At 34.8% G+C, this 15,760-nt stretch overlaps 1 protein-coding gene across 11 annotated transcripts in view; it reads left to right on the plus strand.

The window, feature by feature from the left end:
• Positions 1–15,760, plus strand: part of CEP112 (centrosomal protein 112) — a 177,610-nt gene that overhangs the window by 23,981 nt on the left and 137,869 nt on the right. For 10 of the 11 annotated variants that reach the window (XM_074847007.1, XM_074847009.1, XM_074847006.1 and 7 more), the window contains 2 exons: positions 2,518–2,565; positions 2,700–2,777. The exons of the other annotated variant lie outside the window; for it this stretch is intronic. In XM_074847007.1, coding sequence (XP_074703108.1) covers positions 2,518–2,565; positions 2,700–2,777 — 126 coding nt within the window. The remainder of the gene's footprint in view (positions 1–2,517; positions 2,566–2,699; positions 2,778–15,760) is intronic. 11 annotated transcript variants of the gene reach the window in all.

Below are 15,760 nucleotides of genomic sequence, written 5' to 3' on the forward strand. Positions count from 1 at the left end.
ATTATTTTTAAATTTGCATGTTTCTCATAAATACAAGCCTTCTTCTTTTTTGGGCACTCTTTATTGTGATATTCCCTCTTTAATGTGGTATAATTTTGAGAACAAGAAGTTTTGCAGAAGACCAGCATGAAAAGAATGAATGTTGAGGCATTAAATGTTTACAGATCAGTTTAAGTGGATATAATCCACAACAAGTAACAAAGTGGGAACATTTAACTTCAAAGCACATATGGCTGCTGTTACAAAATCAAAAAATTCAAGACTTAGGAAAATGTGTCTCTAATACTTTGTATGGCCTTCTTTCTCGTAAACAAGGATATACCTTAGCTTTTTAGATTGGTTTTGAAATGAAGACTGTAAACAGCTTAACTTCCTGGTCAGATAAAGTGTTTGAATTAATTGTAAATATTTACAATGATTTTTAGCTTTAAAAAAGCAAAAGTAAATGGTGATTGTATTCATTTTGCATGAGAGAGAGGGCTTTTGGAAAATAATTAAGCCCTTGAAATGTGGTTCTGCAGGCTTAGCCTTCTCAAAATTCCACCAGGTACTGGTGAAGGCTTTCAGTGCTCTCTGCTGCTCAGTGCTCTGATGGATTCTGCCCTCAGCTTCTGGCAGGTGCCTCAGTCCTGGGTATCTGTGCAGGTGACGAGGACTGGGGAATAGGTGAGATGAGCTAGAAGGAAGACTATAGTAGTAGTAAAATTAGAGAATTTTAGGTAGAAAATACTATTGCAGGTACAATTGTATAGAACAGAGAAAATCCTCCTAAATTTTTCTGGTTTAGAACTTCTGTACTTTTTATTTCCATCTCTCCCTTGACTTCCCCCCCACCCCATTATCTAGCTTCTGTGGTTAATGCCCCGTGATGATCTCATGCCTGTGTTCCTCTCCTCAGCAATCTCCTCTTCTGTGTCTAAAATATTTTTTTTTGCTGTAGGTGCACATGGAATTCCTTTATTCCCTTATGTCTACCCATGTTTTTTGTATGTCATTGTGGCATATTTAAAAAAAACCCCAAGACATCAAAAAACCCTGAAATAAAAACAACCCAGGATGCTTTATATGAAAGAAAGTTTAATGTGCCCGTTTTATTAAATTCATTGACAATAAAGAGAAAGAGGTTATTTGTTAAGTTATTGGTTTTCCTATACTTTCAGCTATAGCATTAAAATATTAGATAACACTATTAATTGAAATTGAATGTGTGTGTTAAACACACGAATGTCTACAACTACTTCTGGGTGAAACATGACGACTCTTCAACAGCATATAGAAATCCTACATAACCTTTTAGGACAGGAAATGAATAATACTGTATCAAATTGAAATTTCAGAGGGATTAAGCCTCTTTTTCACTGATAAATTCAGTACAAATTTATTTAATAGTACTGGAGAAAGTGCAAGCATTTGATATATTTGCTATGCCTCATAGATCAATTTAATATTAAAAAAAAAAAGGCTAAGTATTGTAAGATGTATATTCCAATCACATTCATATTCCAAATCTTACTGCCACATTTTACAAGATTATACTCTTGAAAGCTTTTCTTGGGTGTTATGCATTCTCTGTGATGTGATGTTCGAGCCTCATCGTCTGAGAAAATTAAAAAGATATAGCTGTCTGATAGAGGAAGTGGGTTGTGAACAATGTTTTGTATTCAGTTCTTAAAAACAGTGATTAAAAGCTGCTTTAATTATACAGTAGTGTTAATGAATTATTTCCGTATGTTTTGTCTTTATGACTTACATGTGTGGATATAGTTGCAATGCACTCAACTAATTTTTTAAAAACACTAGATTAAAATCGTCGTAATCTGTAAATTTATTCTAGCTTTGCGCTGATTTAAATGAAAGTTTATCCAATAAAGTTGTAAATCTTTTGCGTAAGCTATGTATTTAGCTGCCAAATTCTTTTAAAACATGTATTGATGGAATTTTTACAACCACAAGGGCTTGGGAAAAAAAGTGCCGTTTTTGATCCATTTGCATTAGGAAACACTAAAACTTTAAAACTTACCGACTAGGTCAAGTCCAACAAAATGATCTTTTGTGAAGATTTTTTTATTTCTGTAACTTGTAAAAGATGGCAGTATGTTACTGTACCTTTGCATTCTGCTGAGTGCTTTTTGTAAGGATCATTGAAACGTTCCAAAAGAGAGAATTATGCACAGAAAAATTAATTTTTGTTACTTCTAGATTACAACCACGTATCTAGAGATGGTACTGCTTCAATGATTTGCAGATGAACTGTGTTTTAATAGATGATCAGATTTTCTAGTGGAAAGCAGTTCTTGAACTGGCGTGTAGTCGGAAGGCAGGTTAAATCTGTTTGTTGTTCCTTTGGGTGATACTGTGTGAAGTGTACCCCCGCTGATACAGTTTGTCTCTCAAAGCATGCACCCAAACTTGGCCTTGCAAACTTTTTTGAATATGTGGAGATATTTTTCACTGTTTGTAAGAAATAAGAAGATACTGCTGACATAACTACTTTTTCTCTAACTTGCTGTTTTTCAGTTAGAAAATCCAAGATATTTGCGAGAAAAACCAATGCCAGTGTCTTTGGTAGGTATTTATATTCCCTTTATATTTTATAAGGGCAAACAAACATGCTTAATATTTTTCATTTCTGGTTAGGATAGATTTTACTTGGAGTTACTGCTTTGAACTTATTAAGTTGTTTTGAACTTATTCAACAGATGACACCCAAAACTGGCCTAGGAAAAAGTAGCACTTTTCATGATGAACAAACACTATTTCGAATGCATGAAAAAGAGGTAAGGTTCTCTTTAGTCTTTTTAGAAAAAGAATATTACACCCAAATTAGTAAGTTAGGGCATTTTCTTCGGAAATTGGGTATTCACAAAGCCGTTTGTTATAGCAGAAAATTTCATGTAAGAGAATTTTTGCTGAAGTGACCAAGCTTTTCATTAAATACTTAATGTGTTTCCCAATTACTTGGGGAATAAAAAAGACTTTCTGAACACATTTACAGTTCCTTTGAAGGAATTTTTAGTGTAGAAGAGTTTGAATTCTAGGAATTTTCCGAACTACTTTTTTACCAGAAGCAATGGAACTCTTGTTTTAGTGAGGACTTCTGTTTATTTTCTGTAGACTTTTAAAATCTGCAGATGTAGACCTTATTTCTATTAGGACCTACATTATTTCTGTGTTTGCCTCATTTAGCTGCAATCCTCTTTTATTCACATGGGTTTTTGTATTACTTCTTTTGCACATTGTTAATTGGTGAGATTACTGTCAAAGCCTGGCTTTCTAATTCTCTCATACTGTGTTATTTTGTACTGAATGTGTACAAAAGTAAAGTTTTGTGGTCATTTTCACCTTTTTCGTAATTTAAGGAAGTTGTATGCGTATGATATTTTTGTCATAAGCGACTCAGTTTATTTAAAACGTCAGTCATGAGATAAAACTCAAATATACTATGTTTAGCACACAGATATTTCAGATTCTTCTGAAACCATGTAAGGTGTTTTTTTTATTTTGAAAAGTCAGTGACTTCAGGAAAGGAAATTCAACATGTATTAGGAAAATGATTTAAAAAAAAAAACCAAAACAACCACCCCAACACTCTTCTTGCTTTGCCCTTCAAATTTCTGTTTTCAGCCATATGCTTTTGGAAAATTGAGGCATATGTACACAGTTCCCTAGCTAGCCACAAGTGCTTAGACCTGCATAGGACTCCAAATATGTATGAGTTGGTAAGGAAGGGGCATCATCTGCAAACCATGGAGTCATCCCTCCTTTGACGTGTGATGTTGTAAGGCTGCTTATAAATTAGAAGTGTCCTAAAGTTACTTTCAAGACACTTCAGAGGACATCTTTGACTGAGATACAGGGGAAGGTAAATTTGGTTTGCAGATGCTTCCGTTGTTAATAAAGTAATGTATATGAAAGTCTGCTTTACGTTGATAGCTGGCAGCCTAATCTGAGGCTTCAGCAAGCAGCCTGATACAGCAGTTGCACAATGCACGTGCCTTTCACTTTCTCTGCTCTGGTCTAATATTGACTGTTCTTTTGTATTGACAATACTCAAACCACCATTGCCTCAAGATGAGGCAAGGTTTCATAAGATGTGAAAATAGACCAAAAAATAAATAAATTGGAAGCACAATGTTGTCATTTAAATAACATTTTCAAATAAAATAAACAGGAATGCATGCCAAGTAGCTACATAAAATACTCAGTGAGTACTTTGCTGGTTCAGTGGAAAAATCCTCTAAACCACGCAGTAAAAATCCAGTACTTTTTGCTAATGGTACTCGACTGTGGGCTAGTTTAAACTGGAAAGGTTATAGACAGTATTTCACAATCACCATGTGTGTGCTATTAAGTAGAAAACTTAAATGTGTTTTCATCTTACTTTGTGAAGCTCAATTAAGAATAAAGCCTTTTCATTTATAGAATGTAAATGTATTAGCAGAAAAATAGTGCTGTACAAAAGAGTTTTGGTAAACCTTTAACTGTTTTCAACCTCTTTGTAGTAGAACGGGAGAACATAAAATAAGATAACTGTGGTTTTTTGCTTTTAACCTTTAGACCTTTGGTCATAAACCATTCCTGCACCTGTTTTGACTCTGTAATGCCAAACACATGGCCATTTTCAATGATAACCACATCACAGATTTATGAAAATGTGAGTATCATCAGGCAGTGGTTTTTAGTCATATTTTCCCCAAATACTTCTGACATGGATTAAACCATTTGGGAAACTGTCATTACTGAAAAATCACGGGTTCAAACAAGGAAGATGCAACAAAACAGGAATACATCAGTGTTCAGCACTACAGCAAAACAGAACAGATGGCATGACTGGCTTTTCTTGATAAATAGGAAAAAAAGTCCCATTGAACTTCACCTTTGGTCATCCTGAGTGCCACCCAATACTCCACGGAGCAGAGGAGGGGGAGAAAGAAAAAGTTCTTATCTGTGATTTTTTTTCAGAAAAACCAATACCACTGCTGAGATAGAGGTTTGAAATTCTTCTGGAATTAAAAACCAAATTTAGCTATGTTAATAAAATATGATGTTTTGTTAACCTTTCTCAAACAACTAGTTTTATCTGTTGTACCCTTTAAAGAATTTTTGGTGTTTCTTTAAAGAAGTTCTGCTTCTTAATTTTTCATCTTGTCAGTCTTAATTTTTCTTAGCATTTTTCTCAATTTCCTTCTGTTTTGTTTCTGTAAGCAAAAATATTTATTTATCTAGGCTTGGCAAATGAAACCTAAACAAATCTGAGACAAGAATACTGGAAATAATTTTCTCTTTTTGTTCTTTTAAATTGAAGGTTATAATTAACATCAGGAGTAAATTTGTACTGAGCTATGTACCAACTCTTAAATAATTTTTTGGGGGCAAGCTGGCAAGCTTGATGCTTTGTGCAGTAACTATTATGAAGCTTCATCTATCTGGGTTAACTGAGAACATCAAGTGTTTCCAATGGTTTTGTTGACTTTATCACTGTGCTCCTATCACTTTCCTGTTTTGATTTTTGGAAATCCAGTGGTAAAGTCTTTGAACACTGGAGCGTGGGTGCTTTCCCAGCTTTTTGTATACTAAAGCAGTTCAGCAGAAGTGGTTGTCTTTCCTACAACCAGCTGGAGTCGGAGTTAGTGCAGTGCAGCTGGAGGGAGAAGGAATTCTGGGGAAGGCAGTGGGTGAATTTTCAAGAGGATACAGAATACCTGCAGGATAATTTCCACCTATTTGTCATGTGGAATGAGGACTGAGGGACTACGTGCCCAGGGAAAAGGGGAGATGAGCTGGATGGTGAAAGACAACTTAAGAGTGTAGAGAATGGGTAAAATACATCTTTTTACCCTGAAAATGCATTTTCATGGATTGAGGACCGGAAGTAAGCCGAAAAGAAAGAGGGTTTTTTTAATGTATTCAAGAATTCTATCTTTTAGGTGTACCCTTTAAAAAAAAAAAAAGCTTTGGATTTGTAATCTTTATTTTTCTCCCTTTTTTTGTGAATGAGCACTCCCATTTGTTGCATGACCCAAATTTTGTTTATAAACATCATCAAGCCATGTATATAGTTTTACTGCACTGAAAGTGTTGGGATCTAGTAACATATTTACGTTAAGATAAAATCAGCATGCTGCAGTGATGATGTTGTAGTTAAGTCTTGATCTGGCTAGAAGTGTTCTGAATTTAAGGTGTTGAAAGCAGCAGATTTACTGTTCTTCTCACTTACCTGGCAAGAGATTGTACCTTGAAGAGAACTGCATAAGGGCAGTGGTACAGATTTTTCCTCAAAAGGGACTGTACGTAGAGTGTAGAGGAAAGAATGTGGGAAGGAAAGAAAGCTGTAGAATTTGGAAGGGAGAGTGAATAACACTTGCTGGAGGTGTTGTGGAAAAGAGGGGGGGTTTTAGGAGGGGGGGAAAAAAAAAGAGAAAACACTTGAAGGTAAAAATATGTGTCCCTGCAGCTAGGAGGAGATGGTGATCAGCGAGCATTGTCCTTTTGGTTTTGATTTCCTCCTCTTAACTGCTCTGTTCTATAGCAAAGTGTTTAAATACATGCATGTTTAATGCATGCAAATATTTAAAGCATGCCAATTAAAAGCTATAAAAAAACCTAATATGGAGACAGTGTCTTAAATGAAGGACTCTTGTAATTAAACTGAGCTTTTACCAATGTAAAATTAACATTATTGTGCTTTAAAGCTACTTCATGCATTTGATATTTTTTCCTCGTTGAAAACAGATATTTTGTTCATATCTTCCAAGAATGGTGACAAAATATATCAGTACTGTTCCCTTGTATATTATAATGAAATAAAAGTGTTTGTGTTAACTTCAGAGTTTAAAATCTAGTTGGTAGATGGATGTGGATACATATGTGTATAGAACTGGGAGAGCTGAATACAGCTGAAGGAACCTTCTTAGGCATGTAATGGGGCTGGTGATACTGTTTAAGCTTTTTAAGCTCAGAGGTATTTACTAATAATAGGAAGAGTGGTTTTGATTGATTTTTCCAAAAGCATTTGTGTTGCAAAGGCAGCTGTAGGTGGGCCTGAAACTTGAATCTTACAATAATTGGACCTTTGTGTGTTGGAATTATTTTTCTTCTCATCCCTCTGTTCTTTACTTCCACTTCTCTTCCTTTACTGTTCTTCTTTTGTTGTCCTGTTCATCCAGATCTGTCCAAGTCATACTTCTGCTCATAAACATCTTGCTGTTTTACAAAGGGTAAAAATTAACATTTTTAATTCTGGTGAATATTCTTCTTAAAATGTAAGAATGCCCGTTGAATCTGTTCACACAAGTGTGGCCCATAAGAAGGGGCAAGAAAAGGCAAAAAGCCAGATATGACATAATTATTGCTTTCATCTTCATTTTCACTTTTCCATAACTTTTTTCTTGTGACAACTTGGTTCTGAAAATATTGTTTTATTCCCTTTAAAAATATTCCAAGTAGTGTGTGTTGTGATTTGAATATTCTCTGCTTCATTTGAATTTCTCCTTTTATCCACAAACCTGATGTCTATTTTGAATGCAGTGTTTGATTTATACTGAGAATTCAGTTGTAAACTGATTCTCACCACTAAGTAATCATTCTGAATAGTAATCTGTTAGTTCATGTTTAAAAACACAGCGATCTTGACTTCTGTTAACATGATTCCTGGCTGATTAATGTCCTGTTCCTAAGAACATATGCAAGTTGTCCATTGTCTTCCATGTGAGGAAATCACATCCTGTCTTGCTTTGATAACTCTTCAGAATGTAATGTAATAAAATCCAAACCTTATTTTATTGCTAGACTGGTGTGAGACACACAGTGTATGTCAGGATGAGACATGTTTTCATAAACTGACTTGTGATTTATAATTCCTGATAGTAATTGGTCTGGCCATGGAGATATAGATGTACATGTACAGTTATTTATTTTTTTGCAAAAGTTTGTGAACTATGTCTTTAATTATTGCACATATGTGCTGGAGACACTGAGAAAGATCAAAGAGGTAGGTTAGCAATTCAAACTAGTGTTTTAACCAGTAGAATGTCCAGATGGTTGCCAAGCAGCCGGGAATTAATCTTTTGCTGCATGATTAATCTCTACCTCAAAGTGTCCTTCTCTTAAAAAAAAAAAAAAAAAAAAAAAAAAAAAATTTTTTACATATATAGATGCTGTTTTTTAAGGGAGAAAAGACATTGACTATAAAAAGTAGGTACTATGCACTGTTATTGCTACATGTACTTGTGAAATAAAGGCAGGAGTACAGTTTTAGTGACTGTTAGGAGATCATGAAGTGAGTGTAAAAAGTTCAGTAGCTGCTGAAATACAACATATTTAAAAAAAGGAACAACATTGGGGAGAAAAAGGAAGTGTTGTTGACTCAGTGTACGCAGACTCATTTACTTCACTAGACTCGGCGCTACACAGAATTATGTGAAGCTTTCAAGTAGTATCTACTATTTTTTTTTATATACTCAGATTTTACCAACCCCCTCTGAAATCAGTATGATTTCTGCATGTTCACAGGGTTCAACTGGGTTCAATTTTCAGTGCTGGCAATTGAAGATACAGTTTGTTGTACTTTTGAGCTGTCTTTTATGAAATTGCATCTAGTGAGTTATTACCATGTATAAGCTTTCACAATTTCTAAACATGCTGAACTTTTTTTGGTACTTACTAATGTCAGAATCTCTACTCCTAGTGGCAGACAGTTGTTACGTATGGAAGTGGGACGCTTGCCACTCCAAATAAAGCTGTTAAGTAATATGATGTGCTGTAGTGTTAATATGCATGTTATGTTTATTAGCTATATAAAACATCCTTTAGAATAAAAATACCATTTCGAGTTATTACAGTTGTTGGGATACAAAGCTGTATGCTTTCCTCTCTATTCCCACCACCCCCAACTTGGAAATCTATGAAAAATACATTGTTCTCTCTTGAAAGAAGCTAATGACATTTACATATGAATAAGAACAATTGTCCATTCAATTATTTTTCTGTATACAGCAAATGCGTATCAATCTTCAGTGTCACTTAAAAAGTCAGACTTTTCTTGACAGGGAGAAAGCTGGTATGATTTGATTTAGGACAAAGCCTTCCATTTTTAACGGCTATAAAAATAGGGCGATGTCATATTAATTTTTTACTTAAGTGAATATCTAGTTTCTCTTCAACGAGTACTCTGTAAAAATATTACAACTGGAAGTAGCAGTTGTGGTGTTTTTAAAGAGTAAAGATACAAAGAAGGTTAGATATGTGGAGAGAAGTATAAATGTTTGTTAGGTCAAATAATATAGTCCAGATCATAAACACAGACTTTTGTGGAGGGACCTTTAAATCTGGGCAAAATGCCATGTTTATAAAGAGTCTTTTTACATTCTAATTTCTGGCTTGCACGTTTCACTTCTTTGATACTGCTTTTCTTTCAGGCCGTCTCTGGTTTGTCCAGACTGTAAGCTCTTTGCAACAGAGACTTTACAAGACATTTTTTTCACCTTAGGCATTGCATCACATAAAAATATTGATGATATTGCAGAATTTGGAGTGGTTACTGATCTATTGTTTCAAAATGTAGTTATAAATTATTTTTTTTTCTGGAAATTTTCTGTGTTACACTCAGAGGATGAGCACAAACATCAGGAAAAAAGCCCAACGTTAATGTGAATCCCAGATGGAAAAACCTGCTTTTATTGTGTGTAATGTTCTACTAGGAAAAATATTATTTATGACTTCCTTTAATTTATAGGATTTGTTCTTAAAGTCTGATAGAGCCTTGGAAATTTCAATCAAGTAAAACCAGCTAGGTGGCAAAACTGCACACCATCATCTCACACCCCCTCCCCTCCCAGGACATTGTTGGGAGATGTCTGCATCTGAAACAGTGAGAAACAATGACCCTTGATACTTAAAAGAATCTCCTTTGCATATCATAAAAATTCTTTATGTCAAAGATGGAAGATAGTCCTCCTTTATTGTACAGAATGCCATTTATCAAGGGAACCAACCTGAACGTCAGGGAAGTGCAGCAGGTACTGCTTCTGTACCTGGAACTCTTCTTGAAATCTTAACCTGTGAAGAAAAGCAAACTTCTCAACAACATATTTTATTTTTTTCTCAACAAAGTGATTATCCTTATACCTTGCTTATTTGTTTATGAGTAGTTTTGGTAGGGCTGCAAGCTCGTCTGCAGACCTCCATTGCTTTACCTTGGCAGAGCTTAAGCATTCTCGTGGTTTTAGTCTGCCCGTAGTTTTATGGTGAACCGTTGCACACGAGGCCATCCACATCAGGTCTGTCTTGTGTTTTGTTGAAGTCTTGAGACTTTTTCACCTGTTACCCCTCAGGAAGGTTTATTCTAAGTAGTTTAAGCAAACAACACAGGCTTGACGGTCTTAACTCTTCCAGAAAATAACTTTTCCTCTTGCCTGTCTTTGAGACTTTGAGTAAAGATCACTGAACTCTCCTGTACAGTGTGCTCCTAGGATACCATCTGCACTTGCAAGGAAATCGAATCCATTTGCGCTTTTAAGACCTGTGTTCACATTTGATACTTTGGTCAGGATATGCACATTTCACTTTGCTGTAGACGCAGAACATCAGTGAGTCTTCTCTCCTAATGCACTTTGCCTGCTTTAATCATAAAGATTTTCCAGCTCTTGGTTGTCGTGAGAAGGGAATGTGATCCCCCATTCATCAGTGTGTGAAGAGGAGATGTATTTCTGTGTGCATCTTACACGTTTTACCCATCTGCTTTTTTCATACTATAATGCATTTCTCTCTTCAGTTAAAAACACTTCAAGAGTAGATGTTGATCTTCAAAATTGTTTGAGCAAGTGGGTAGAAGCTGCTCATTAAATACAAGATGCAATATTAAGTTGTATATCAAGTGACAAGTGTGCTGGTTACAGAGATCTGAATGCAATTAATTTGGAAGTGAACAGTATTTTTTTCACATACTGTAAACTCAGCATGAGTTTTTTCAGCAGTTTAGTTTTGAAAGTGGAATATTAGTTCCAATATGATTAAATTTTATATTTACTCTAGAAATATCTGTTCAAATAAATTGTTGTAAAGTATAAATTTGTTTCCTTTTTTTCACAGCAGTGATTTTCTTTTAGATATTTAGGTGGTTATTTTGACTGTTAAATGTTAAAAGCATTAATATACCTCAAAGCTAGTCTTAAAAATTTTTGAGGGTACAATATAAGGTACAAAAATAACTCAATGAAAAAAAGATAGCTTTTTAATTATGATGTGAGATAGACTATTCTAAATTACTACTTTTTGTCTGATCAGCATGCCTTTATACTAAATCCTGGATGTTTTGCAAGTACAGTATTGTCTGCCTGTGTGGTTTAAAACACTGTATAAATTATCAATATTTATTTTTTTAACTCTGGATGCGAAAATTGAGTAAACACGATTCTGTAGAAAGTTCTAGTTGTTTGTTGGTTTTGTTGGGTTTTTTTAAGAAACCTTTTTCTTCTGTGAAAATATCAAAGCTTTGTATTGTGCACTGATTTCTTTTAGCAGCTGCATAACACCAAGACAAATAAGTTTTGTCGTATATTGTAAGATATACCAGTCATTGTTCTACATTGTTAGTTCTTACTTTGAAGTTCTCATTTATTGTTTACATCCTTCTCCCCCTTCCTTGCTTCCTCCCTCCCTCCCCCGTATATTCATAGACTTGAAAAAAAATCTGGCGAGCAACAAGTACTGTTTTGTCAAATATCCCCCCAAAAAATCTGATGGATGTTAAACCTTCAAGATGCCACCTCTGGCCTAAGGGTGATCCCTGTAATGAAGACAAGTGAACAGTGACCGGTAGTTCAAAGCTATCTCTGATTAATATTGTTAGTCTACTTATTGATTTATTTTTAAATCAGGTATTTAAATATTTTTACAAATTTTTGTAAATAGTGACAAGATGAATGTTTGTCTTCTGTCATGAAAAACTGATATCACTTTTTTTCCCCAAAGATTTATGACAGTTGCAGATTAGACTCTTATCGGTTTGACAGTTATTTATATTTTCATAGTACCTAACCTGTGCTATGGAAATATAGAACAGTGATACGATGAAACACCATTTTCAGGTAACTATTTGCTAGTTTTTGTGCTGTGGTTTTTTGTTTGTGTTGTTTAATTTTTGGTTGGGTTTTTTTTTTTTTAAATTACAAAGAAAGTGTGACTAGGCACATAAAAGCAGTTCTGTTGATACCACCCTCCATGGCTTTAAATAACAGGGACAGCACAGATGTTTGACATCAGTATTGTTTACATGGCCTTAGGGTTTAATTGCCTCATACTCTTTGTAAGGAGAATAAACAATGACAGAAATCCAAAGGAATGATGTTCAGGCAACAGCAATGGCTGCATTTCATACATAGTTGCAAACTTCTCAACTATATTTAAATATCTACACTTTTTTTTTTTTGTCTGAATGGTAACATGCCATAAATTTTGTATTTGCTGCCTCTTAACTGGTAATAAAACTTATTAAACTGATGAACACAGTTAATTGCTTCTAACGAGGTGAATGACTTTTCTAAGTTGTTTTTTTCTGTTTTCTCTAAAACTTATGAAGGTCTTTGATACTGTTGTAGGTTATTTTGTTTCTCGATGTATGTTTAATAAATAAAGTAAAGCTGAGTGCAAAGGGCACTTTATGTGCTACTCTTCTATAAAGTTACCAAGCGCTCTTCCACAGGAAATTGAGACTAACTTAGCAAATGAGGTTTGACATTTGGTAACTACAGATACGTGGTTGACTCAGTTTGGTATGGTTTTAATTTGAAAGATATTCCTTTATTGAAATTAGTATTTAATAACATGTTTAAACTTTGAAATGGAATGGGAGAAGTTTCACTCCCAGTTGGGAAGTGATGAGCCCATTTGCTTCAACCCCAGCCTTAATGAGATCACTTTTTAGAATGTGTTTACACGACTCAATTTTTTTTATCTACATATGCGGTAAGATTGGAAGTCTGCCTTACACAAAGGGTGGGTCAAAAAGCAGATTTCTAAATGAAACCAGTACTCCAGGCTTTGCTACAGGACTCTGTTTTGTTGTTCTTGTGCTATCTGGCTTTTCCAGCAGTTTTCCACAGAAGTTCTAGGTGTAGGATTTTTAAACTAATATATCTTTTTAGAGCAGATGCTCAGATTAGCACTTCCAGAAGTTGTGATGAAGGTACATGTGCGTCTTGGAACTATGGACCGTTATAAAATTTAAATGTTGGAGATTTATTTTTATTTTTTACCAGTTACTCATTACAAATACAGCTTTCCTCTTAAGAATAGCTGAAAACCGCACGTGCGCATCAACTGTTGAATTTCAAACACTTTAATACGGGTCTCCTCACATTTATTTATATAGTAGGTCCTGATGGGGCAAAATTATGTAAGTTGTGCTTAAAGCAGACAGGGCAGGAAAATGTCTGGGATGGTGAAACTTCAGAATTTCATTAAGTTTGTGGAAGTTGAGGACCTTGAGTGCTTTTGAAGGTATCGCCTTTTCAGCCCTCAGCTGATGAGGAGTTGGTCTTTGGGATGTTTCAAGTAAGATATATATATATATATATATATATTTACAATTTTTAAAAAAGTAATCTATTTTGTTATTACAGTGTTTGCTTTCATTAAGAGCTGACTTCTGCATCTCGGACACCTTTTTCACATTTGTTGTTTGGTTGCAACCAGCTCTCCTTTTTGGAAAGTAGTCCCAAAATCTGAAATTTCAAGGGATGTCTGTTCTACTGGAAGTAGCTCAATGAATTAATGAACTAAAATTGGTGAGAACTAGTACAAGAATGGTGTTAAGTGGAAGATTAATGACAAGGAGTGGGAACAACTTCAAGTACAGGGATTTCTGCTGTCAACCTGTGGGAAAACAGCCATGTGGCTGAGAACAATCACCAGCACTTGAAAATATATATCCACATTTAATACAAGGCAAATTTTAGAGTTTGATTTATTTTTATGTTCTTTCAACCTACAGAATAATAAAACGTAGACCAGATCTCAGCTGATGCAAACTGCCAAGGATTAATTTACATCAGCCAAGACATTCTCGCTTTATTAATGAGTTTTAAATGTAATGTGTTTGTGCGGATTTGATAGCTATGTGAGTGCAATAGCTATATATCAGTAATTCATAAGCTTTTAATGTAATTCGAGTAGATTGGAGTCTCTTTCATGTTTAGTTTCTAGTATTTGTGTTTTTACAAGGCCTTCATATTTATTTATGGAATGTTCGCAAACTGTCTATCTGGAAGTGGATTACTGTGGTTTGTTTTTTTTTAAATCAACACTTATTTATCACCCGGTACTAAGATTTTCTACTATAATGTCACTTTGTTGGCGGGATATATGCATATATTTCTTTTCATATATACATATGCATATATTTCATGAATAGAACATGCATTTTTATCATGATGCTTAGTTTTGGGTGATAAGAGATGGCTGACAGCTGAGAATACTATCTATTTTCTTGGGATTAATTGTCAATCTGACTTTTTTTTCCCTGGTAATTTGCATAAGACTGTACCTGTTTACTCTTGGGAGATAGGTAGCCTCTTTATATTTGGTGTAATAAGCAGGCGTATGCTTTGGGTATGAGTGGATGTGCAGTCCGGAAATCGAAAGGATTTGCTGCTCTCGCTTCTTCTGTTTTCAGTTCTTGAGGAGTCTTCTATATTTGCTGCGCAGTATTTTGCATTTTTTGAGTTGACTTGGATTTTTGTAGCTCACGTTTTCAAGTCACAATAATGTAGTGATGTTTTCAGGTCACAATAAACAGAAATATTTAACAAAGTAATTATATAAAATAAATTAATTATTTGCAGTGTGTTTATTGCTTGTAAATATTAGCTAAAGATTCATGCCCAAATGACTAATTTTGAGAAATCAAAGGCATAAAAATAAAGGCAGAATGAATAATGCTTGTTGGTTCCTTTTGAATTTTGCCAGTTGAGAGTGTTAGAAGTCAGGTTCTTAGTTGAGCTAAGCAAAAAATTTGAGAACTGAAAATAGCTGAATGGTGATGGGAGTCCAGTGTCCAGCTCCAAGGCAGGTGGACCTCAGCACCATGGGCTCTTAGGACATCCAAAAGGCAAATGCAAATTTTTCTGTTTGGCAACAAAATGCTTGAAGTCATCTTCTGGTGAGATGTTGGCACTCACACTCCAAGGATTTTGGTCTGCCCTGTCTAAAGAGAGGGGGGTCGTTGGGATCTGTGACTGTGGGGGAGCTTTTCTGTCCACTTTGCTTTCTCAACACTAGAAATAATTAAGTGTAGAAGTGGAATAGCCTGAATCTGAACTTGAGGCTTCACTTTTGTTTTTTAGAAGACTCGGAGAAACACAAAATACTTATTATGTTTGCAGAGTCCTGAAGACAGTCTTTAATGGTGTACTGAAAATATGCAAGAGACTTAAAAATACTGTAAAGATGAAAACTTAGACTATAAGTGAGAAGTGGCAACATGTTATCGTGTTGGAGGGGTTCACGCACATTACTTTGAACAAGCAAAAGCAGGAAATGTATTTTAGCAGTCAGATTCAGCAGTAATATCCTTAATCCCATCATAAGTAACCTTTAAAAGGAAATGTGTTTATAATGTGAACTCTATGAATAATAGAAAACAAACAAAACCAAATATGCATCTGGACTAAAGGATATTCTTTATATAAATGTAACACCTGCCTAAAGAATAAAAGCAAGTTTACCATATTTGGTATATTAACAGAAATATTAAAAGTTTAAT

This window comes from Strix aluco, chromosome 21 (genome assembly GCF_031877795.1).
Source record: "Strix aluco isolate bStrAlu1 chromosome 21, bStrAlu1.hap1, whole genome shotgun sequence".
NCBI classification, from domain to species: domain Eukaryota; kingdom Metazoa; phylum Chordata; class Aves; order Strigiformes; family Strigidae; genus Strix; species Strix aluco.